Source organism: Narcine bancroftii, chromosome 7 (genome assembly GCF_036971445.1).
Source record: "Narcine bancroftii isolate sNarBan1 chromosome 7, sNarBan1.hap1, whole genome shotgun sequence".
Taxonomy (NCBI): Eukaryota; Metazoa; Chordata; class Chondrichthyes; order Torpediniformes; family Narcinidae; genus Narcine; species Narcine bancroftii.
The window spans coordinates 137,251,150-137,277,897 of record NC_091475.1 but is presented as its reverse complement, the minus strand read 5'-3'; the positions used below and the strand labels follow the sequence as shown (position 1 = coordinate 137,277,897).

At 39.0% G+C, this 26,748-nt stretch overlaps 1 protein-coding gene across 1 annotated transcript; it reads right to left on the bottom strand.

The window, feature by feature from the left end:
- Positions 1-4,316: 4,316 nt before the first annotated feature.
- Positions 4,317-4,916, bottom strand: LOC138740033 (octapeptide-repeat protein T2-like). The gene has a single exon (XM_069892477.1). The coding sequence runs from the start codon at positions 4,914-4,916 to the stop codon at positions 4,317-4,319; it is 600 nt and encodes a 199-aa protein (XP_069748578.1).
- Between the last annotated feature and the right edge of the window lie 21,832 nt (positions 4,917-26,748).

Genomic DNA, 26,748 nt, shown 5'->3' with positions numbered 1-26,748 from the left:
AGGTGGGGTCTGCCTAAATATACTGAGCCCAAAATCAAGTCCCAAGAGTTCCATCAGCCCGAGCTTGAATGTGTAGATGTTTTCTATAACTGTAATTCTTGATCTCTGAGTTTAGTCTGAATCCATCTTGGTGGTAAAATCATCAAGGCTGACAAATCACAACTCCCTAAACACATTATTCAAACTGGATCAAACACCAAAAATAAAATAATGCTAATGTTAAATGCAAGCTGTCTTCAGGTAATGAATGGGCTCCATTTCTATCAATGACGATAAGTTGACCTTGTCCTTGACCCAAGTGCTTGTCTTTGTGCTCCTGTACCTTTTGCCTGATGGTATCTGAGAGAAGAGGGCATGGCTTGGGTGGCAGGGGTGTTTGAAGATAGAGGCTGCTTTTTTATTTAAGACACAGCCTCATGTAGATGTCCTTGATGGAGTGAAGTCTGGTGCCTGTGATGTCACAGGCTGAGTCAACTCGCTGAGCACCTTCACTCAGTCTGCACCAGTGACAGAGATCTCCCAGGAGCCAATCATTTCAGTTCTGTGTCCACTTAAACACAAAGGTTTCTTGGAAACTAATTTTTCGGACCTTTGAGAATGGTCTGTCCATGGCCTTGTGTACTATTCCACCAGGAACACCTGTAAATTGGAGGAACAACACTTGATTTCCCATCTGGGCACTCTCTTGCCAGATGGCATTAATATCAGCTTTTCTGGTTTTCCCTAACCTGCTCTCCTCCCCCTTCCCCCTCTATTCATGAAGCCATCCTCCTCTCCTTGCATGCAACTGTCCCTTCCCTCCCTTCTCCATTTATCACCTCCTGCCTTTGTGACCATGCCCAACCATACTTTTTTATTTGGATGCCTGCCAACATTTTTCCATACTCTGTAAAGGGCTCAGACCTGTAATGTCAGTTATGTATTTCTACCATTGCTATATAATGAACACAGTTTGATCTGCTGAGTTTCTCGACCATTATGGTATTATTTTAACTCTGTGTGGTGGATGTTTTACACACTATTGTCCCATCTGAGTGGCCAATGTGTAAGTCTTCCACAATGAGACATATGTCATTCTGGCAGTACTGAATCTGCTTTGGATCAGTGCATTGTTTATGAGCCATTGCATTGAAATCAACAGTTGTCGCGTGCAAAGCCTCCCCTTCCAGTCTGGATAGGGGATTGTCCACAGGATTCAATTTCCCTTGGATGTGCCTGATGTCACTGGAGAATTGGAGGATGCCATCCAAGTGGAAGATTTCCTGCAGTGAATAGTGCTGCACACTTGCATGAGAAGTCTGTAAGTGGCTGGTGATCTGTATAAATAGTGAAGAGTGGCCTTTAAATACATAGTGGAAATGGTTGATGGCAAGATAAATGCCTCAGTTCATCTGAACGTACTGTATCTCATCTAAGTGGGTATCATCCTGACTGGAAAAAAAATTCCTGAGGCTCCAATTTGCCATTGACTCTGCTCAAAAACATCTCCCATAGCATTGACCAAGGCATCCGTGATGAGTGAGAGGAAGGCGTTGGACAAATATAGTAGCGTCGGAGACAGTTGTCTTCACATTGACGAAGGCCTGAAGAACATGTCCACTTAAACACAAAGGTTTCTTGGAAACTAATTTTTCGGACCTTTGAGAAGGTCGGTAAGAGGGATGTGGCAGTGTAGGATAGAAAATGGCCATGGAAATTTATCATTCACAGTTAGGTGAACAAAGTGGGCATGGGGTAGCTTCGAATTTCCTATGCTTTCTCTGACAAGATGCCATTATTCGTAATCTGATGTTGCAAAGAGGCAAGTCCACTAGCACCAAAAATCAATTTTTTGGGGTTGATCACAGTTCCATATTTGCTGGAACATCATGAGATAGTTCCTGTGCAAAGCCTCATTGGTGCTTGCTAACATAATTTCATTGATTAAGCATAGACGAAATGAAGGCTGGAGATCACGTGGTCCATAAATCACTGGAACAATTGAGCTACATCTTGCCAATTAAATGGCAAACCAAGAAATTCAAATGTACTGAATGGCATAATCACTGCCATTTTGGGAACATCAACAGGCTCAATAGAAATTTGCTAACAAGGTAGATTTTCATGATCACCTGTTTGTCATGTAGGTTTGCTGAGAAATCCTTCAAATTTAGGAGGCAGTGTCAATCAGGGATGGTGGCATTATTCAGGGAGTGCAGTAATTGCCACAAAGCCACCAATCCCCTTAGGACATTTTCGGGACCATATGTAGTGGGGATGCCCAGCAGCTGTCCAATCAACGGACTACTCCCAGTTCTTGAATATGGTTGAACTTGGCCTTCTCAATCTTGAGTTGATCCAGGGAATAGCCTACACGCACATGATGACCACTAGTCTGGATGTGATGGTTCACCCTATATTTAGTGTCATTGTGCTAGTATAAAGGAGTTTGCAGGAATGGGAATAGCTTGGGTAACCCCAGAATAGGGATGTGGTGTGCTGAAGACTAGTTAGGTGAGTGTTGGTCATTCTGGGGCAACAAATACAGTTTATTTGTGTGCTTGTGAGACAATGCATCAAAAGAATTTGGAATTGATTTGGAGGATGCACAAAAAAGATTTGTTAAGATAGCCCTAGCCGTAGCAAAAAAATGTATTATGTCAACCTGGAAATTGGAAGATAATTTGAAAATACAACAATGGTATATAGAAATGAATAAATGTATTCCATTAGAAAAAATAACATAGTTTAAGAAATAATATTGAAATATTCGAACAAATATGGGAGCCTTACATTAAATACAATAGCGAAAACCTATCGGGGAAAAACATTACCTAAGTTGATGGAAGGAGAAAGAAAGAAAAGAATGGACTCAGTAGAATTTCTGGTGTATTTTTGTTGAATGACAACATTGTCTGACTGATTTCATGCAACCTAGATTGTATACCTAAAATGGATGAGAGGGGGGGGTGAGGGGGTGGCCTGGGTGGAGGGAGGGAGGGGGAGAAAAAGTCACTGTATATGTGTGAAAAAGAAAAAGTGTATATCATGGCTAATGTGATTTATGGTGTGAAAAATAAAAAATTTCAAAAAAAACAAAAAAAAACAGCAATGTTTCATATTCACTAGCAGGAAAAAGTGACAAAGAATATCAATTTCAACAATCGTTTTGGAAACATTTGCAAGGGTGAAAATTCACCAAAGTTTTCTGGAGGCCAAAATCAAGCACGACAGAGCTCTGGCTGAATGTCGGGATGCTCAATTTATTTGCGGCAGCAAGCATACAATGATTGAAGAACATGTCCACTTAAACACAAAGGTGACAGTGTTCTTGTGGAATGGGAGGAATGACCATTATCTAGAACTGAATAGAAGGAAAATTGTTTACCAAAGAGGCAGTCTTTCAGAAAAGACTGACTGATTCACCCATGGGCAGCAGTCACCTCTACTGCCAGGCCTCATCATTTCCTGGATGCTGTTTCTGGAAGGAACAAGGAAGTTGGCATGACCAAGATGCAGCACCAAATTCTACCTTCTACCTTGTTCCTGACCCACATGATTAGAATTTAACAAGAAACGGTGACAATTTAGTTGTGTCGTTAAAGTCTCTATTTGTGTGCTGATTGTTGAAACTTGTTCCATCTCAGTTTTGTCTGGTTTAATGGTTGTTGCCGCAACTGCCTCTAGCTGCACTGCTAAGGTCATATCTATGGCAATGTCGGCCTGTTTCATGAGTTAATCGATGCTGGCCGATTGAGGGATGTCTATCATGTACCTCTAATCCTACAGAGGCATTCACTGGGGGAATTTGTTTCCAAACATTGCCTTCGATCCTCTTGACCCCAGCCAATCTTCACCATCTCTGCAGCATTGGTGATGGCCTCCTATCGCCAAGATTGTCATCTGCTAGCAGTTGCACAATGTGGGCTAGATTGGAGGGTTGGGTTGTATGGCATCATTTAATCTGGATTAAGTAGCACATCTTCTATCTCATAAACAATCTGCTCTGGGAGGAGAGCTGAGAGCAAGCAAAGCCTGCTCTAATTAGTGACATACAATGACTGCAAACCTGTCACTAAGATGTGCGCTCATGCTTTGGTTTCCAAAAGGGTTGGGGTTTTGAGCTTGACCTCCTCGTCTGCCAGTGTATGGTTTTTAGTGTCTGGTGTTTCCATTCTTTGCCAGGAACTGAAGCAACAGGATTACCAGTTGTACAAACTGCTAACCTCTTGCCATACAAATTAAAAAGGATTCACACTATTCAGTTCAGCAAGAAATCTTGCATTATTTAGTCTCCATTTCCTACCATATCCAAAAAACTCCCACCCTGCCTTTCTCTACCATTCTCCCCGCCCCCCCCATGCTGCCTGCTTTGTTCCTTTTCCGCCCTCGCTCCTTTTCCGCCCTCGCTCCTTTTCCGCCCTCGCTCCTTTTCCGCCCTCGCTCCTTTTCCGCCCTCGCTCCTTTTCCGCCCTCGCTCCTTTTCCGCCCTCGCTCCTTTTCCGCCCTCGCTCCTTTTCCGCCCTCGCTCCTTTTCCGCCCTCGCTCCTTTTCCGCCCTCGCTCCTTTTCCGCCCTCGCTCCTTTTCCGCCCTCGCTCCTTTTCCGCCCTCGCTCCTTTTCCGCCCTCGCTCCTTTTCCGCCCTCGCTCCTTTTCCGCCCTCGCTCCTTTTCCGCCCTCGCTCCTTTTCCGCCCTCGCTCCTTTTCCGCCCTCGCTCCTTTTCCGCCCTCGCTCCTTTTCCGCCCTCGCTCCTTTTCCGCCCTCGCTCCTTTTCCGCCCTCGCTCCTTTTCCGCCCTCGCTCCTTTTCCGCCCTCGCTCCTTTTCCGCCCTCGCTCCTTTTCCGCCCTCGCTCCTTTTCCGCCCTCGCTCCTTTTCCGCCCTCGCTCCTTTTCCGCCCTCGCTCCTTTTCCGCCCTCGCTCCTTTTCCGCCCTCATAGATATCTGACCACAGATATTTTGAGATGGCTGATGTGGAAAATAGTTAGAGCCAAATATAAATTTCTGTTATAGGCATGTTTTTATATGATTCTATTGCAGTCATATCGATCATTACATATAGAATTTGCCTCAGGTTTTGAAATTGGAAGAGTTTCATTCAACACCAAATTCATCTCACACTTCATAATCAGAAACACATTACTTCCTACTTTTCCAATTACTTTTTTTCTACTTTCTAATTTGATTCGTGTCCATCTGTGCATAAAATATCCATGCATTTCTAAAGTTAGAAAGCAAAATAATTTTGGGAACATTTTATAAATTTGTGCTGAGTGGAAACACACAGTTGATGTTCAAGATAATTTTGCTTACAGTTAATGAATGAAATATCTCCAAGTAAATTTATTTAAACAATCTTTTGTAACATGCTAAACTATTAACAGATAGATCCTACTTGTGATGTTCTGCTATGGAAAATTTCAAAGTTGCGATGGTTCTGTTCTCGCATTTTTTTAGCCAAATCTATTTTTTCCATCAAATCTCATATTTTATTGGCAAATCTCATGTTTATTTGCCCAATTTCAACATACAATGAGAATTCTGGAACCGAACCCCATTGTAAGATGGGGTATATCTGTAATTGAAATATTAATCCATAAGTTGTTGTCATACATTGAATAGATGCAAGAAATATATTCTGAAAACCAGGGCCAGATGAATGAAAATAATTGTTGAGATTATGCACAGCAAAATTAATTCTCTTAAATTTTGTAATGGTGACCCCTTCAAAGGTCGATTGTTAATCACCGGGAACTTGAAGATGTATTGAGGGAGAGAATGATACTATTTTGTTGTAGATTCTCTATTCTGGTTAGAATGTGTTGGTAAATAATCTGAAGGATGCACAGGACAGAATGATTATATAATGCACATTTATTATCAGAACTTTTTTAGAACTTACCACCACCACTTCAATGAATATACTGTAAATGCCTATAAAAATTGGAAAATGTATTCCTTGGAATGACCCTTCATTTCAAGGTTGATCGAAAAATCTGTTCGGGATTTTGCAAATATTGTCATGGCTAGCCATTTGGTGGTGTGTGTTGGTGAGGATTTTTGATGTCATTGTGCAGGTAAGAATGCAGTGATGAATGCAAAATATTTGACATCAAATTCAACAATGTCAAAGAGAGCTAGTGTTTCCAACTGGTATCTCATCTTTCCAGCATTTTTTTTTTAATTCAGTATTTTAGCTTCCATTTCTCTCTTGCTTTTTTAAAAACATCCTCCAGCCATAACTGCATTGCCAGTTCTGTTATTCAATGCCTGCTCACCTCCACCCTATCACTGCCATCCATTGTGCTATTTTCATCTTTATCTGCAATTTAAACTTGCTTTCATTCATTTCTCTGTTTCCTAGTTATGATAGAGAATGGAGCTAAAAATGTTAATTCTGTTTTTAAATTTAAATGTAAATCGAGGCATACGGCATAGTAACAGGGCCCATTGGCCCACCAGCCTGTGCCGCCCAATTGACCTACAATCCCCACTATGTTTTGAAAAGTGAGAAGAAACCAGAGCCCCCAGGGAAAACCCACACAAGTACAAATTCCTTACAGGCAGAGTGGGATTCGAACCCCAGTCCTGATTGCTGGTGCTCTAACACCTTTGCACTAAACTGCTGCACCAAGCGCGTCACCCTCTTGTTCCAGATCTTGCCTGACAACTAACTTTTTCTGTAATTTAACATTTCCACCATCTGTGATATTTTTGCATTTGGACAAAGATATTTTTCTCACTGGTACTAATACTGGCTGCCCAAGGATTCCTTGCACAGAAATGTCAAGGATAATTTGAATTATAATGGTACATTGCTTGTAACTTGCTTTTAATTGTTTTTACTTTATATTTTCATTAATATTCCTCTCTTTTAGTCATGTCCCCACAGTCTTTGCAGAGGTAGTTGTGCTGACCTTTTAATGGAAAGCTGAAATACTGAATAGTTTTCACCTTCAATTAATCAGACATTATTGAATTGCTAAGGAGTGTTTTTGATTTGAATTGATATTTTTCTTGTAGCATGGACCACTGAAAATATAATGCTCAAATATTTGCATTAGCAGCTTGATCTCCAGGCTTCGTATTTTCCAGTGTTGTCATTATGCAAGTGCTATAGGCAAGTATTTAATCACAATGAAAATTTTAGGATTGCTTGATTGAAAGATAAACAGACACGATGAATCCCTCTAACAATACTCCATTTTTAGTTCCTGCACACGTATGAACGATTCAAGGTCAATCAGTCTTGACATTAAAATGTTTTGTTTAAAATGTAGAAAAACTAAATTGGGAATTGTGAGCTGCCATGGTCTGTCCAGTTCGTGATAGTATCCTCAATCCACTCCAATACCTTCACATTGTGGTAGAAGATAACTGGAGTTTGCCACAGGAAATACTCAATATTTACTGCTAAATTAAAAAGTAATCATGTTATCTCAGCCCTCAGTCTTGACACTAAACAAGCAAATATTCTGACAACATATTTTATTTTGTTAGAGAAAAGACTATCATGTTACATTTCAGAATTTGGATGAAAAAATTAATGATTTGGAATAGAGAACTTTGAGTGCAGACAGCCACGATGGTTTTCCCAGCCCCAGTCGATCAGGCACTCCAAATTTTGCAAGAGGAGCTAAACTTCTAACATAAAATAACAGAAGACTCTTGTATTGTTTGTAGGGTACTTTATACATCGTGTCATTGTTGGCTAGAAAGGAATTCAAAACAGCAAACTAGAATGTGCTTAGGATAGTGGAAGCAGAGGAGCAAAATGTCTATTCTTGAATGAATGGAGGCGGACATTGTGTGAGACTGTTCTTACAACCATCATTTTGTGAACTGGAGTACAGGCAGTCCCCAGGTTATGAACAGCCAACTTATGGTCAACTCTTACTTACAAACAAATTGTGCCCCCCAATTAATGCATGTGCATAATGTTACCACACAAATACCCCTTCCAGTAAGCAAAGCATTGATGGAACAAGAGCAGTGTTTATATAAAAAAAAAAAAAAAAAAATGCTCAATATAAAAATGGAGTCATCTAATAATAAATGACAGATCATATAATGTACATACCACATTAAACATATAATGCAAATCAAAAATCTATCCATAATTGTTTATTTTACTTGTTTCTTACGATGTACATTTCTATGAATATGTTATCACTTTCTCATATCCCAGTAAAATTTTGGATAGAAAATAGATGAGACAAAATCAACAATCCCTTTATATAAACAGAGGGTAAATTCTATCTTAAAGATATGATTCACGATAAACAATAATTAAATTCATGTTTAACTAGTTAACTAAAAAATAAAAAGTTGAAAAATAAAAAAATCCTAACTAATTTAACCCCTCTCACCAAGTGAGAAATTTTAATCATGATTTTTCTCTTTTTCTTTCTGAACTGTTGAGAACTGTTCCTTTAATTTATTTTTTACAGTTCTAAGACATATTTGACTAACTGATGCTAAATAAGAAGAATGTACCTGTTCCAACTTGAAGTCAGACATACAAACTGATCTCATTTCTAACATGGGGACTCCCTGCAACTTGAAACTGGTTTTTGGCTGATCTGGTTTGAACTAGTTAGACTCAGGGCCAGAAAAAAGGAATATGTGCTCAGGCTGTCACAAGAATAATAAAATAATATGATAATAAGCCCTTGGGCCAGAGCAATAAAATATGACATTTATGGCCAGATGACCCTTGGCCAAGGAAATTGAAACACAATAGTTGATCTGATTAGGAGAAGTATAAGAATGGAGAAGGAACAGCAAAAGCTTGAGCGACCAACCTTTGCTTAAGTGACTTACCCGACATCGGAAATGTGGAGATCAAGAGAAGGGCCTGGCAGGCAAAGGCTCCTATACTCAGGCACTACCTTTTCTATTCTTTGATTGTCCAGGGAAAATCAGAGAAGCCTTTGTGCTACAGACACTTGGTTTTGTATGACTTGCAGCTGTATCAATAAAGGTAGTTGTTAGTTGATAAAGATTCAGTGTGCCGAACCAACGAGTTTTGTTGAGGGCAGAAAATCAGCATTTTAAACTTATTCAGCAAACAAAAACATTGGTAAGAACATTGTATAACTGTTACTGAAAGGGCTCATCCACTCCATAAAGGAGAGCAGCATTTTGTTTGTCAGGCTGTTGGATGTTTGGCGATTTCCTGATCTACTTTTGACAGTGTAGAATTATTCATTGGATTTGCATGCACCTTATTTGCTGCAAGATCTGTTGGATTCTCCTTGCAAGAGAAAGTGCAAGTAAAGAAAACTACAAACAGGAGCAAATGTACTAAGAGAAAAGACACAGCAGTTCATCTTGCATCTTTGTACAGCATGTATCCTATCTAATGAAGAAATTAATGCAAGGTCACTTGATGTTTGTTTACTGTTACGAGAAAGTTTGTTTAGAGAGCAGTCCAGCTAGTACAGCAAGTTAGCTACATGGCAGAGTTACAGAGAGATCAGTTGGCACTTAATTTTATTATTGAAAGGATCATTCTGGAGTCTTGTAATGGAGACAAATAAACTGTTCTTGAATTAAGAGGTGCATGATCTCGCTCTTGAATCATCTTCCCGAAGGAGGGGAGGGTGAAGAGCATAAAGATGACTGGTTTTCCAATGCAGCTGGAATTGCAGATAATGTTACAAGAGGGAGAAGGGAGTGTTTGTGATGGTCTGAGCCTTGTTCATCACCCTCTGTAGTTTCTTGAAGTTTTGGGCAGAGCAGTTCCTATACGGCAGTGATACACCTTGAGTGGATACTTTCAATGTTCTTGCTTCTGCAGCAAGATATCATTGAGCTCCAATTGCTGGTAACCCTATAACCCTAACAGCACAGAAACATGTCATTTCGGCCCTTTAGTTCACAACAAACTAAGTACTCTCCTCTAGTCCCACCTACCTGCACCTTGACTATAACCCTCCATTCCCCTCCCATCCATTTACCTTCCTAATCTTTCCACCAGCTAGAAAGTTCTTGAACCACCCCAACTACCCTAGTACTTTCCTCTAGTCCCACCTACCTACACCTTGACCATAACCCTCCATTCCCCTCCCATCCATATACCTACCTAATTTTTCCACCAGCTATAAAGTTCTTGAACCACCCCAACTACCCTAAATCTAAGTATAAATGACCCCATAACCACCAAAAGATCTGGCTGCAGTACTGAAATTTCACTTTTTTTTCTTACACTAATTACAACTGTGAATAATTATTTATTATTTTATACATTATCTAATTTTTATAAATCTTTGGCATAATTGTTAAATTCATTTATACTACTGTGGTTGATGTTCCTTGTGTACCTGCGTGGATGCAGCAAGTAAAAATTCTGGTGCGCCTGTACATTATACTCGTATATATAACAATAAACTCTCAAGTTTCACCTCGTCTTATGCTCTGAAAAGCTAACTATTTCTTCCATCACCACTACAGGACAAATGCTGTAAAATAATTGCATTTAATTGAATGTGTGAAAATAAATTTCATGAACCTCAATACAAGAACAACACACAACTACTCAAGATAAAACATTCTACTTGATCTAGGCAGCATCATAAAGATTCATCCCTCTGCATCTGGCTCAAGGCATTTGACATTCACTGCAATATTTGCCAATGCTTATTCAAGAGTTCCTCCAAAATCCACCACCATCACCACCCAAAAGGCACATTGGCACAGGGCAACAGCAACACTCCAAAGTCCCCTCAATGTCAAACACCATCAATGATTCTTAAAATCACAATTTTTTCATCGTTTTTTTTCTGTAAAATTCCTAAAATTTCCAACCCAGCATTTGCAATGTTAAAAGGCTACCTTCTCTATCCAGAACTACAGCAGTACCAGCAGGATGCTCATGGTTAGGAATGAGCAACTACTGGTGCATCCTGTAAATCTGCTCTTCTCACCACTGCCTAGTTCTCAAAATGCAATTTTTAAAAAATTCCTGAAAGATTGGCTTAAAATGTGGAACGCGGTCTCAGAGAGCATAAAGAACGTGACCTTAAACAAAGCTAACTCTAATTCCTTTACTAGGAATAACATGGAACTGATATAGTAGTTTGGGCTTTTTTTATTTGGAACGACAAATGATGAGGCGTGACTTAATATAGTGGTATATAAAATTATGATAGGATGGGCGATCAGTGCCTTTTCTCTGGAATGACTATTGCAAATATCAGAGGACATCTGTTTAAGGTGAGTGGAATAAAGTTTCAGGGAGATGTCAGAGGTAAGGTTTTATTCAGAGAATGGTGAGGGCCTGAAATGCATTCCTTGGAGCAGTAGTGGAGGTGAGTACAATAGAGACATTCAAAAGACACATGGAAGAAAGAAAATTAGAGGCTTTGGGTGTGAGATAGGGAAAAATTAGATGGAGGAGGTTGACAAAGGTTGGCCCAATATCATGGGTTAAAGGGCCTGTTACTGTGCTATAAGGTTCTATGCTCTATTTGAATCAGTCCAAATGAGGAGAACCAAATGTCCAAGAAAGGCCATTTTATGGGTCAGAAATTAATGATACAATGTTTTTCAATGCACCAAAGCAACAATGACTGATCTTCCAAACATAAATGTGAATTTCTAGCAAAATCATTTAGAGAAGGTAACTCAACATTGACCTTGACCTCCGCAGCATACTGCTATATGTAAATGCTTATCAGTCAAATGTGAAAAAATGCTTTCATCTGTGATCATGGGAATTCTTTAAGAAGTATGTCTGGATCACTTGCATAGATCCTTTGAGGAAAAGATTGAAGTGTAGAATTTTACCTAATTTTGAAAATGAAAGAAGTTAGCATAGTGGTTCGTGCAATGGTGTTACAGCGGCATTGACCGGCGTTCAAATCCAGTGCTGCCTGTAAAGAGATTGTATGTTCTCCCTGCATCTGTGTGGATTTCCTTCAGGTTCTTCGATCACCCTTCAAAACACACAGGGGTTGTAGGTTAATTGGAGAATTTAGGTGGCATGGGCTTGTGTGTTGGAAGGGCCTGTTACTGTGCTGTATGTCTAAATTTTAAAAATAATTAACAATTGAATAACAAGAAGGAGGATGTGTCATAGGCAGCAGTAGGCCAGTCATTCAGAATGCATCCATCACTGTAGGGCATTCACTGTTACATTTAGAAAGCAACTGATTAATAGTGATTATCAGGTCCAGAAAGCTATTGGTTTAAATTTTATCTAATGTGTGTTTCATCTTAACTAACCCTTTCATATAATCTCCTTGCTTAATAGTTTCCCCTTTCCGCAAATGTCCTCAACTTAATTTGAGGACTTTCTTCAACTTGTTTTGTGGTAATAACGATCCAGTTAGAGCCTGCTGTTATTGTATTGTCAGAACCAGGCAGACAGTAAACATAGCTTTATTATGCTGCAATTGCCATTTGCAGAGAGCTTTGGTAGGTAATACAGTTCAGTGTGCATGGCATAGTCATTCTCTGAGACCAAAGGTTGATGTGAGATTTAGGTTTCAATAATCTCTTAAACAGTCCCCTGGGATTGAGAATGGCTTGCTTCTACTCTAATACTAAGATGGCTATTAAGATTGCTGTGGGACTTCCCTTCTCAATCACAGGCTAAGGAAGTGGTACACAGGCCAGACAGGTAACTAGTATGTGAGGTGGCACACAACTTCTGCCACTTTTTCTGTAATTTTATTTAATATAAGACCATATCACAATATTTCAAACTTAATCCAGATACATGGTGTTTTGTATATTAAAAACAAAAAAAATTACCTCTAAATCCCCCCTCATAACCCCATCTCCAACCTTCTACAACTTAAAAAAAAATGTGCAGGTGTGTATGGCGGGGAGGGGGGGGGCGGGGGATTCATTTAAATTTTAATCCCAATGGTTTGTAAATATGGCTCCATATTTTAGAAAAGATATGATATTTATCTCTTAAATTTGTAAGTAATTTTCTCAAGTGGAATTCAACTCTAAACTTGTGCATGACATCTATCCATTCCTAAATCAGTATCCGACTTCCAAGTTATAGCAATATATTTTCGAGTTATTTCCAAAGCATCTTTTTTACTTGATACATATTCAATTTAATTTAGATTTAATTCCTCTGACATCTCCTGTGGGATCCTGTTGGAATCTAGTTATTTGTTCTAATAAATTACCCAAATCAAGCCAAAAAGTTTTAATTGTGGAACACTGCGAAGTTGAATGCAAAAAAGAGCCAACATCTTGTCCAAATCCAAAACATAAATCTGAATAAATATAATTAATGTTATGTAACCTTTGTGGTGTTAAATATAACTGATGAATAAAGTTGTATTGAACTAAAGGATATCTCACATTTATTGTACATTTTCTAGTCTCTCTCCATCTACATTCATCTATTTGCTTATTTAAATCTACCTCAATTTATGTCTTGATTTATGAACTCCCTCTTTTTGAACCTTTTGTAATAATTTATACATCTCTGAAATAAATTTCTTTACATCCCTATTGCATAATAATAATTTTACTTCTGTCTGCGGTGGTAAATATTAAATCTTTTCCAAACATTTCCGAAAGAAGTCTCTTAACTTGATGATAACAAAATTTTGTATTTTCCAATATGTTAAATGCTTCCTTCATTCTACTAAAAGTAATAAATCTCCCAGCTTCAAAACCATCTTTAATTTTCTTAATACCACAATTTTGCCAATTAAAAAAAAAATCTTCCATAGAAAATAGAAGTCTATACGCCATTTCAGATCGCCCAAAAGCTGAGATGTAAAGGCAGAGAAACTCCACCAAAATGCATAATCACCTACCTTTCTGAATTAATGGAGATAGTTTCCAAGCTGCATATTCCAACCGCTGTCCGAGAGGGATAATCTCTGCAGCACAGCCCTCTGCCAATAATGCCATCAGCCCATGACCCATCTGCCCACTTACCCCTCTCCCTCCAAGTCAGGGGTGGTGGGAGCCCTCTGGTCAGTGGGGACTGTCAGAGCAGCAGGGGCTCTCAACAGGAACATTCAGGGCAGCAGGTCTATCAGCAGGGCCTGGTGGGGCAGTGGGGACTGTCGTGGCAGCAGGAGCTGTCAGCAAGGATCGCTGAGGCAGTAGAGGCTGCTGGGGCTATGGGAGCTGTCAGTGGGTGGCCTGTGCAGGCTGGGACAGTCACACTGGGCCACTTTATCCTTTGGACCGCTCTCTGTGGCTTAAAACGTGGAAGAGCAATTGTGGTCTTCCCTACCCATAATCCCCCACACAGCTGCAACTGTTCTTGGAACCATAGAGCAGTTTCAGCTGTGTGGGGATTATGGTTAGGTTAGATGGCCATTGCTCTGCCATGTATTTATGATGGATGGTGCTACGGCACTAGGCACCCCACCTCTGAATATAAATGGGAAATTGGAGCAGCCTTTTAGGGCTGCTGTCTGAAAAGTAAGTTCCTATTTTTCCATCTGCTCTGTAGCCTGTCTCAAGGCTACAGACATGAAATGGCCTGATTTTGAAATATGTTTTTCCAGACATTAAACCTCTTCCTCCAATCTCTTTATCAATTTTATTCCAAAGTTCAATTAAATGTTTCAGTATTGGTGTTTCTTTATTTCCTATTAATAATCTTGCATTCCATTAATAAATAAAATGTTGTAGATCAGTTTCACCTATTTTATCAAGATCTATATATACCCATGCTGAAACATTATTTAACTCATACCTCACATTAATAAATCTCAACTGTGTTGCTTTATAATAATTCATAAAATTGGGGACCTGTAAAACTTCTAAATTGTACTTCCACATCAATTTCTCCAATGAAACCCTAGCCATTTTACTTTCCATAAAAAAATGTTCTAACACTAACATTTAAATCCTTTAAAAAAATTTTTTTTGAGAAATTGATATTGGAATCGATTGTAATAAATATTGTTTTTGAGGAAAAACATTAATCTTAACACAATTAACTCTACCCATCAAAGTAATAGGTAACATATTCCATTTTTACAAATCTTCTTTAATTTTCATTAATTAAAAATAAATAATTTAATTTAAATATTTTTGTCAAATTTGATTGCATATGAATACTTAAATATTTTATTTCAAGATCTGGCCATTTGATTCAATTACTTCTTTACATCCCCTTCTGCAATGATAAAGCATTCAAAAGGAACACTTAACAAAATGTTAGTCATGCAGGGTTTATCTTTATCTTTGTTGTCTGAAGTATGCTCTTTGACCTGTTGCTTTTCTCCAGCATTTCTGTGTGTTTTTACTTCGATCACTGTGTCTTCAGACTTGTGTTTTACTCCTTTCACCTGGGTTTCTATGTGCTCCCATCAAATGGACGAGACTTTCATTGAATCACACTGCACAAAAACAGGTCCTTCAGCCCATCGAGTCCAACCATCAAACCACCCTACTAGACCAATCCCTCATTGGTCCCATTTTACTGTCCTTTTATTTTCATCATTTTCCCACAGGTTCAACTATTTGGAATGGTTACAGCAGGCAATTAAGGCACAAACCTGCACATCTTGGGTGATGGGGGAGGAAATGTTGTGGGATTTATGAATGTAAAATAATAAGGGCCTAGATAGGGTGGACATCCATCAATTTATTTTTTTTCCTGAGGGGAAAAAATAGCAAAGGATATCTGTATAAAGTTTAGGAGGGATGTATGTGGAGAATATTTACTTTGAGAGTTTCTGGAATGCATTGCCAGAGGTGGTGATGGATGCTGATACAGGGGCAGTCAAAGAACTCTTATATAGGCACATGTATGTAAGTAAAATTGAGGTATATGGGTGTAAGGTCAGAGAAAACTAAATTGATGTGAAGTAGGTTTACATAGGTAAGCACAACATCTTGTTGTAATGTTTTATGTTCTATGAAACTGGATCACTTGGAGCAGTGGTTCTCAATTCTTTACTTCCCACTTACATATCACTTTAAGTGTTCCTTTTGGCATAAGTTTTCTGTGATTGCTTAAGGTGGTAAGTGGGTGGGAAGGTAAGGTTGAGAATCACAGCTCCAGACCCAATTGTTACTGAAATATTTTGCTTGAGAAAAATTGTCATTGGCCCATTTCCTTTGGAGTTATGAAACCGTGCACATAACAAATCAATTAGGTATGATTAAAACAATGGTTTTCAAACTTTTTCTTTCCACTCACCTTAAGCAACCCCATACTAATCACAGAGCACCTATGTACAGGGAATACTTAAAGCGGTATGTGAGTGAAAAGAAAATGGTTGAGAACCATTGACCTGCAGAAAAACCATATAGTCACAGAGAGAACAGTAAACTTCACACAGCTATAACTATAGTTCATGATTAAGCCTGAGCTGTGAGTTAGGAGCTTGATCATTTGCAACACTGTCATTACCTTCAATGCATCCTTCATTTACTGTCTCCATTGTCAAGAATTCCTTAATGTTAGTGGGAACATAACACTTTACTAAGGAAGCTTTGAGAAATTTTTGAATCACTCTCATTATTGAAATGGTAATCTCTTGCCATGGCAGAATTTTGATAATGGAATGGCTTGTCTATTGCAACAGATAAGTGCAAATAGAACTTCAACAGAGGCAGACAAGTTGTTTCCACTAGTGGATGAGACAAGAATTGGGGGACATAGACTCAAGATTCAAAGTATATTTAGGATAGAATGAGAAGGAACTGCCTTCCCTGGTGACTACTTAATCTATGGAATTCTCTGCCTGAAGTAAAGAATATGTTTAATATACTGTGAGGTAGAATTCTGCATGATAGGAGGAAAGGCAGGAAGATCCCCTTTTGAGGAAGGTGAGAACCCCGATCACAGAAATGTGAGATTGAAAATGTCCATGAGCACTCTGGCTAGTTGGTTGGCACAGATTTTTTGTACCCTGCCAGGTATGCCATCAGGACTTGACATCTTGAGGGTTCACCATTAACTATTCCTGATGTTGACCTCTGTTCAGATATAATTGGGTCATCAGCTTTTTCAGGGATCATTGAGTTCTCCTTTTCAAAGCAAGCATAAAGGTGTTCATATCTAAATTTGTATCTAAATTAAAAAATGTAATTTAAAAATTATTGCTATTCTATTGGACCATGATGAGACTACATATGAAATAATGCAAATTGGTGTAATCTCTTTACTTCAGGAAGAATATATCTGTGAGAAAGATGATGCAACATTGATTCATCAAATTGATTCCTAGGATGGGGGATGATTAGGCACTCGAGGGCAATTTTCTCTTGAGATTAGCAAAATGAGGCATGATCTCAATAAACTGCTTGAGATTTTTCAAAGTAAACTTTAAAATTAAAGTTCATATGTATTATCAGGCTACATACAGAGAAGAGAAGGAAAATCTCATGAAATGGTGCAAGAATAACAACCTCTTTCAACATGGACAAAACAAAAGATATGATTGTGGACTTCAAAAGGACTACGGATGACCACACTCCACCGCACCTTAATAGCTCAGTAGTGGAGAGAGTGGATATAACCAAGTTCCTTGCGGTTCACTTAAGAAGTGACTTATCCTGGACACATAACATCTCCTCCTCACTTCTCAGTGAAATTCGTTAGAAGTCTAACTAGTCTATTGTTTTTACAGGAAGTCTATCTAGAGTCTTGGCTGGCTGCATCACAGTGTAGTCCAGTTGCTGTAGAACATTGGATTATAGGACAATAAAAGTGGCAGAAAGGAACACTGGGGTCTCCCTCGCCACCCCCCCCCCCCCCCACCGCTCCTCCACCATCAATTTGCTTTACTGAGATAGTTGTTTAAAGAAGGCCCACAAAATCTGTGAAGACACCTACCACCCTGCACACAGCACCTTCCAGCAACTCATTTTGATAAAGAAATACAGGAGTATTGGAGCCAGAACCACTTTGCTGAAAAATAACTTCACCCAGGGACAGTGAGACTGCTGAGTGACTGTTGAACTGCTAAAACAACTCCCTGTGGTTTTACTATATATTAATATTTATTTTAATATATGTAAACATCAGGCTAGCTCTGGAGGGGATGACTAATGTGATTGGCTGCGATGAGACAGGACACTGATGCCTTCCTTATCATTGTAGTGGATTTGACCAGATCAACCTGAACAAGTCTTTAACAAACTATCACCAACACGTCACATGCAAAACTAGAGGAGCCAACACACGTGACCACTGCTACACCACCATGAAGAATGCTAACTTTGACAGTCTGATCACTTGGCTGTTCTTCTATTCCCAGGGTACAAGTGGGGACTGAGGATCACAGAAGTGAATGTAGTGTGCAAGATGTGCCAAATAAGCTGCCTCAATTACCATAGCCCAGAAGTACCTAGATCAACTGTAATAAAATGCTTTGAGAAGTTGATCATGGCCAGATTTAGCTCTTTCCTTAGAAAAGATCTGGACCCACAGCAATTTGCCTACTATCGTAATGGCTCCACAGCATTTGCCAAATCATTGGATCTCCACTCAGCTCTGGATCATCTAGACAAGAGTAGCACATACATCAGGCTACTCTTCAATGACTGCAGCTCAGCTTTCAACACCATCATATCCTCAGAGCTGGTGAACAAGCTCCAAATCCTGGGCCTCTGCACCCCACCCTGCAACCAGATCCTTGACTTCCTCATCAGAAGACCGCAGTCAGTATGAATCCAAAACAACATCCCGTTCACACAGATGATCAACACAGATGCACCTCAAGGATGTGTGCTTAGCCCACAGCTCAACTCACTCTACACCCATTAATATGTGGCGAGGCACAATTCAAATACCATCTACAAATTTCCTGACGACATAACGGTTGTCAGCAGAATCACATATGGCAATGAGGAAACATACAAGGAGAGAGATAGATCAACTAATTGAATGGCATCACGACAACAATCTTACACTCAATGTAAGCAAAACCATGGAGATCATTGTGGACTTCAGGAGTGGGAAATCAGGAGAACACAAATCAGTTCTTATCGAGAGGTCAGCAGAGTAAAGAGTTAAGAACTTTGTTTCTGGGTGTCAAGATCTCTGAAGATCTGTCCTAAGATTAAGGCTAATCAGCAGCTATACTTCTTGAGGAGTTTGAGGAGATTCAGTATGTCACCAGAGACTTGTAAATTTCTACAGGTGTACCATTGAGAGCATTCTGATTGACATCTTCAGACCAGACAGTGATTCAACCAATACACAGGACAGAAAAAAAAACTTCATAGAGTTGTGAACTCAGCCAGCACCAGCATGGACTTCAGTCTTCCCTCCACTGAGGACAGCTATAAGAGGTGGTGCCTTAAGAAAACAGCCTCTTTCCTCAGGGACCCTCACCACTCAGGCCATGCCCTCTTCATACTGCTGCCATCAGGAAGGAGGTAATAGAGGCTGAAATTAAACATCGAGCACAAGGACACCTTCTCCCCTCTGCCATCAGATGTCTGAATAAACAATGAAGCACAGACACGAACACACTTATTCTTATCTTTACACTTATTTATTTTTAAATGTAATTTAGAGCAATATTTGCACTGTAATTCCTCTGCAAAACAATGCATTTCGTGACTTGTTCATGACATTAAATTCTGATTCTCTGCATGTGTATCATTTGTCTGTATGTGTGTATTTGTATGTGTTTTTGCAGTATTTTTCATCATAGGGCTGGAGATTGCTGTTTCATTGGGTTGTACTGCTACAATCAGATGATAAATAAAAGAGCATGATATCACATACAACCCTGAGATTCTTTTTCCTGCAAACAAGGCAGAATTTCTACTTCTTGGTCATGTCAATGGGCCACATGGCTCCCCCTGGTGGCCACATCACATTGAAGGGAGCCACGGCCTGAAATCCTAAACAAGGTGTATGGAAACAGAACAGATTAAAGTTTTTTTGGAGGGAAGGAAAGGACTTTGCTGCTTGGCCTTGCTGAATAATTGGAAAGCAATGTAAGATTTTTTTTTACAAGGTTGAAGGCATTTTGAGTTGAACAAGAAAGTCTGCAGATGCTGTGATGATTGTGATTTACACAAAAATGCTGCATAAATTCAGCAATTCAAGCAGCATTATTTCTTTTGCAAAGATAAAGATGCAAAACCAGCATTTCAGGCCATAGCCCTTCCTCATGGAATGAGGAAAAAGCAGGAAGACACCTGAATATAATAGAGGTAGGGGGATAAGCACTGGCTAGAGTTCCTAGGTGGATATGCATGGGAGGGCACAATAGGAAAAAGCTGAGAAGTGATATCTCTCAGAATGGAGACTGAAGGGGGATGGGGAGATGGAGACAGAGGAGTGGACAAATAGAACTTGGAAAAGTCAATGTTAATGCCATCTGGTTGAAGACTGCCCAAGAGGACTATGCTGTGTTGCTCCTCAAATTTGTGGGTGGTCTTGGTTTGGCAGTGCATGAGGCCATGGACAGACATGTTAGAGCAGGAATTGGGCATATATTTGAAATGGTTGGCCACTGGAAGATCCCTGCCATTGCTGCAGAAAGAGTGAAGGTGCTCAGTGAAACAATCTTTCAGTCTGTATCCATTCTTTCCGATGTAGAGAAGACCTCTACTAGGGCACCAGATGCAGCCAATGACCTCCACATTCACTAGTGAAGTGAAGAACTCTAGGCCTGTGGTCCTGTGCTCCTACCCTGCCCTACTCCCACCATTTATTCAGGTGCCTGACTGATTATTGCTCATGCCTTGATGAAGGGTTCAGGCCTGAAATATTGGTTATTCATCTTTATTTTTGCTACATTAACAACACTTCATGACTTGCTGAATTTATCCAGCCCTTTTGTGTGAACTGGAGGGATTTGGAGACAGCCTGGAATGACCGAGATAAATGCAGGTAATTAATAATATTTTCAGAGTGTTCCTTGCTTCAACATGATTTTGCTTGACTGACATGGAACCAGCTTTGCTATTGTTTTCATAGTTTTGTTACACTTTCAGACACTATTGTTTCCTTTCTGTCTCATAACAAGCATGGAGAAAAACAAGTTGATGAAAAGACAGCCATATTTTAATCTGGCAAATATCTTTGACAAATTCAATTTATTGAGCAAGGCCTTACAGTCTGAACACAATAACCTTGTTTATAGTAAGAAAGCATTGTCTCTTTCCTTAAAAAGTTTGAAGTCTATTAGAACAATATCAGACCTTGTGAATTTTTACAATTTCCAAATCTGAACACAAATGGAAAGGCACTGAAGGATAATGACATTACTGTTTGTGTGAAACACCAAAAGCAAATGTATGCAAGACTACAGGAGGGATTTAATGACCTGTTAAACCTCACTTTCCACTATATATCTATGTCATATAGAAACTCCGCAAACTTCTGAGGAAGTAGAGGGGCTGGCGTGGTTTCTTCGCAATTGCATTGACATAATGGACCCAGGACAGGTCCTTTAAGCTAGTGACCCCCAGGAATTTAAATTTGTTCACCCTCTCCACTTCTAATCCCAAGTGGTTTATTGGATCAGAGACCTTTGGTTTTAATTTTGTAAAGTCTAAAATAAGCTCCTTGGTTTTGCCGACATTGAGTGCAAGATTGTTGTTAGTACACCATTCAGCCAATTTTCAATCTCCCTCCTGCATGCTGACTCATCACCCCTTTTTATACAGCTCATTACTGTGGTATCGTCAGCAAATTTGTACATGGCGTTGTTCTTGTACCGGGCCACATAGGTAAAGCAATTAGAACAGGGGGCTAAGTAGAGAATCCTGTGGTGTTGCAGTGCTGATGGAGATTTGTAAAGGAGATGTTCTTGCTAAACTGTGCTTATTGGGGTCCAGTGGTGAGGAAATCCAGGATCCAATTACACATTGGAGTTTTGCGGCCCAGGTCTTGGAGTATGCTAATCAGTTTTAAAGGGATGATGGTGTCATCAATAAAGAGCATTCTAATGTATGCTTCTTTGCTGTGCAGATGTTCAAGGGTATTGTGTTGAGCCAGTGAGAAGGTATCCACCATAGATCTGTTGCTATCGAAGGAAAATTGAAATGGATTCATGTCGCCACTTGGACAGGGCTTGCCAGAATGGAAGCAGGGTATTTTTTTTCTCTCAACTAGAAACCAGGAATAATATGATCAGCCATTCAGGAATGAATTGAGAAGACATTTCTTCAGTCAGAGAGTGAAATTTTGGAATTTTCTGTCCAAAGATCACTTTCTGAATATATCCAAGAAAGAGAAAAGAAAAAGAAAATTGAAGATGCCAAAAAATCTTAAATAAAAACAAAATATAAACAAAAACAAAATGTCAATTTTTATTTAATGGGGGATGGAATAAATTTTTAGATATAAAGAGAATTGAGGAATATGGGGTTTTGTACTGAGCAGTATCACAGATGTGAAAGAACAGCCTTGATCTGAGCCAGTGGCAGAGCAGGTATGAGTGATGAAATAATATGCTGCTACTTTCATTTCTTACATTGCTTATTGTTAGGGATCAACATTATACAGCAGCACAAATTGGTTAAGGCCCATTGTTTTGTGGATGTTAAGTGTCAGTCATTTTTTTTCAGTCAGTGATTGAATGATGGGATGGAGCTCAACCTCTAAACATTTACATATGAAAACACCATTTAGGTACTACATTTCAGATTATAACAGTTCAAATCATTTTCTCATCCAAAAGTGTCATATTGACAGCACTACTATGGTCCTATGTCATACTTCTTTTCCAAACGTGTGAGAAGAGTTTGGAATGTATTCCTTTGCTGTCCTATAAAATAGAAGTTGGAATATTGCCTGCTCCTAAGGCCTTGTTGTTTTAAAATGGCTCATGACCATTCCAATTTCTTCTCAGTCACAGTCGTTGGCCAGACTGAACCAGTTAAATTATTGAAAGGTAAAGTCGAGCACAATTTATCATTTTAATTTTTTTTATTGAGTTTAACAGAAACCCTTTACACAAGGTATATTAATGATAACATACATCAAATCATATCATATATATTTCACAATATCAATTGTAAATTAGAAGCAGAACCATAATTATTACATAACTTACTTTGTCAGGACATCAAATTCTATAATTATAATAATTAAACAATTAAATCATACTCATACTATGTATAAAAATCTATTGAATACAAAAGTTATACAAATAATACATGTAAAATTCCCTTACATAACATATTTAATACTTCTCTGATGTGATCATGTTGTACTGTGATATGATCTATGATCTGTAGTTAAATCCCCCTTTACTTATTATTCTTAATAATTAAAGGAAAAATAATGCCTCTTACCCTTGTTTAGATGGAGAGGGTAGATTACCTGTAAAGCACAATTATATCAAGAACAAAATGAAAGTTAGACTTCTTTGAAATATTCACTGTCTCTATCATTGGTACAAACCTCACTGAGGTGGGCCTTAAGAGTTTAAATTTGCTGAGACCATCTCCCATTCATCATTTTTTAATTTGAGTCTCTGTTCAGTCTCCAGCCTTCAGCATGTAGATTTTCTTTTTACCTTTAAGACATTACAGAGTTTTTGATCGAAGAAAACTTTGCATTTGTGGTTAATTAGCTCTTGAATCTCCTGGATCCAAGCTAAATCCTATCTAGGATACAAGAGTTGTTAATTCTCTTCCATCATTAGTCCCTTTTCCACTGTCACTTTGTCCCAGAAATTAACAGGGAATTAACTGGGACAGGGTCCAGTGGAAAAAGAAAACAATCAGCACCCCCCAGCATCAAGTGATGTCATTTCACGCCGAGGATTGACGGCCTCTACCCCACTCATATCCCCAGCATCAGGTGATGCCAGCATGCTGATTAAAGCAGTGGAAAAGGACGGCAGGAAGTCACTGTTTTTAGATGAAGGTAGATTCTCCGATCCCCAGGATGAGTTGGAAAAGCAGTCAGTGTTCCAATTAAAGGTGACCCAGTGGAAACAGCACAAATGGCTTCCTATCCTGCGACACTGCACGGCCAATTAATTGAGATGCCAGTGGAAAAGGGGCTATTAAGAGTCAGATATTTATTCTTTGCTTGAGTTTTGCAGTTTGTAATAATGGTATGGTTGGATTCTTGTTACAGATTCATTATACTAATCACATGTATCAATAATTCTGAATTCTGTTATCAAGATATCCAATTATCTTAACCAAAGAACAACTTAGACTTTCAATAAGCTTTTAGGCATTTTCAAGTTCAAGTTTAACATCATCTAACTGTACATATAAAACCAGATGAAATGGTATTTTACCAGACCATCAATCTTAGTTGGAACATTGAACAGTTAGGAGAATTATAAGGATGGGTGGATAGCTAGGAGTTTTCTCCTCCAGCATGGGAGGCTGAGGAGCTTAAAGATTTACAAGATCATGAGGAGTTTAGAAAATATAAATAATATTTTTTCCCAAGTTAAAACTAAAACTAGAGATTTAAGTTGAAAAGGGGGAAGATTCAAAAGGGTCCTGAGGGTCACTTTTTGAGGAAGTAACAAAAGAATTGATGAAGGTACGCCAGTAGATGTGCCCTACCTGTGGATTTTAGTATGGAATTTGACAATGTTTTCCATTCAGAAAGTCATGAGGCATGTGGACTCAGAATTGGTTTGCCTGCAGAAACCAGAAGATAGTAGAAGATGGAATGTATTCTGCCTGGTGGTCAGTGGCTAGTAGAGTTGCACATTAATCCATTTTGGAGGTTTATAAATGACCTGGATGATGAAATAGAGGGATGGGTCAGCAAGTTTGCAGCTGACATGAAGGTTTGAGGTGTGGTGGATAGTATAGAAGGTTGTTGTGGTTACAAGAGGATATAGACAAGATGAAGATTTGGGCAGCTAAGAGGCAAGAGAAGTTTTATCTGAATAAGTATGTTTTCCCCCCTATCTCTTCATTACAATGCTTGTCTATCAAGTTACCTCCTGAGGCAAAGTCTCAGCCAATTATATCTCATGTGCATTTGTTCTGGAATAAATTAGCCAGATTAGTTAAATTTAATTCATATTTGCATGAAGCCTCGAGTATTTGGATGAATCCAAAGTGGTGTATTGATAAGTCCCCTTTTATTCTGGAGGGAATGTCAAGTGTAAGGTATAATTAAATTGGGAGACCTTTATAAGGGTGACAGTTTAAAATCTTTTAATCAATTAATCCAACAGTATGATATCTCTAGGTCACAATTCTGGAGATATTTTCAACTGTGTCATGTGCTACACACAACTTTTGGTTCATACAGCAACCCCCACAAGTTGCTACGATACTGTCTACTAGCTGCATATGATAAAGGTCACAAAGCCTCATTTTATTATTGAATCAGCACAAATCTTGGGAGATAATCTTCTGTTAGGTCTTAAAAGAGGATGGAAAATAGACAAGAATAGGACAAAGTTTGTAAAAATATAAAAATGTCAAGAGACCTGAGAATATGCCTAATTCAGTTTAAGATTCTGTATCTTTTTATTGGACTCCAGCAAGGTTTTATGGATTAGGGTTGAAAAATACCCCTGAATGCTTGCACTGTGAGGTGTATAAAGGCAACTTGCTACCTGTGCTTTGGTCTTGACCCACAATTCAAGAATTTTGGATTATGATAAATAATATATATAGTTTTGGGTATTCAAATTCCTTTTTTACCCAGACATTGTTTTATGCGACACACTTAGGTTATTGGGGGATGAATACTCTCAAAAATGGATTCTGACAAGTATAATGGTAGGAAGACAAATTATACTTTGAGGTTGGAAGAATTGCGGGGGGGGGAGGGACTATCATTTCAGGAGTGGGCTTCAGAAATGGCCAAAGTAGCAGTGTTTGAACATGTCTTACAAACAGTTCGATTATATTGGACATCTATACACAAAAATGGGGCAAATATCTAGGTTTCCTGGGGTGGGGTGGGGGCAAAATAATGCTGAATGTTGTGATGAAGCATCTAAATGAATGGCAGTTTTTCTTTGTTATAAGAGATCAAAATTGACACATATGGTTATTATATTGATTTTTTTTTATTTTTATTTTTGATTTTCTATTATTAAACCAGAATACATTACTGACTGATACAGAGCATCTGTAATTGTTTCAGCAATCTGTGTACATATGTTTCTCCCCCCTCACATTTCTATCTCCCCGAGAGAGAAGGAAAAGTAGAGGAAACGAGAGAGAAAGAAAGGAAAGAGAGGCTGGGTGTGGTGTTGGCACTTCCAGTTCCTAACCATAGAAGTTGTCGAGCCACCCCCTTGTACAGCTACTTTTCTTAATCCATCTGTTGGTGCATCTGTCTTTTTTGTCGGGGTGTGGCTATAGTCAGGCTCCCGTATACTTTCGATATGGCTGCCATATTTTAACAAAGGTGTAATACTATACATATTATTTTCCATGGGAATACAACTATGCATTTCATTAATCCACTTGCTGATATGAAGAGGGGAGTCAGACTTCCAGGTCACTGGTATGCATTTTTTTTTGTTATGGCCAAATAGATAAATACAAATTGATTTTGGAATTTAGTTAATTTATAGCTTATGTCCATGAGGTTCCTTAGTAGATATAGCATTGGGTCTGGCAGGAAGGCTACCTTCAGTATTCCAGTTAGCATGTTGGCCAAATCCTGTCAAAATGGGGCTACATTTATGTAGGACCAGGTTGCATGAACAAATGTTCCCTGCTCCACTCCACACCTGAAACAGGTTTCTGGCACAAGGTTTTGCCTTGTGGATTTTTTGTGGTGTGAGGTACAGCTGGTGCAGCAAGTTGTATTGGACCAGTCTGTATCCAGAGTTGATAACTGTTGTCACGCCATCTTTACATCAATCTGACCAACATCTCTCGTCAATTGTGATGCCCAGGTCTG

Bases quoted from the DNA above. Each gene is read 5' to 3' on its own strand.
- LOC138740033 (XM_069892477.1), bottom strand. From the start codon at position 4,916: ATGAGGGCGGAAAAGGAGCGAGGGCGGAAAAGGAGCGAGGGCGGAAAA.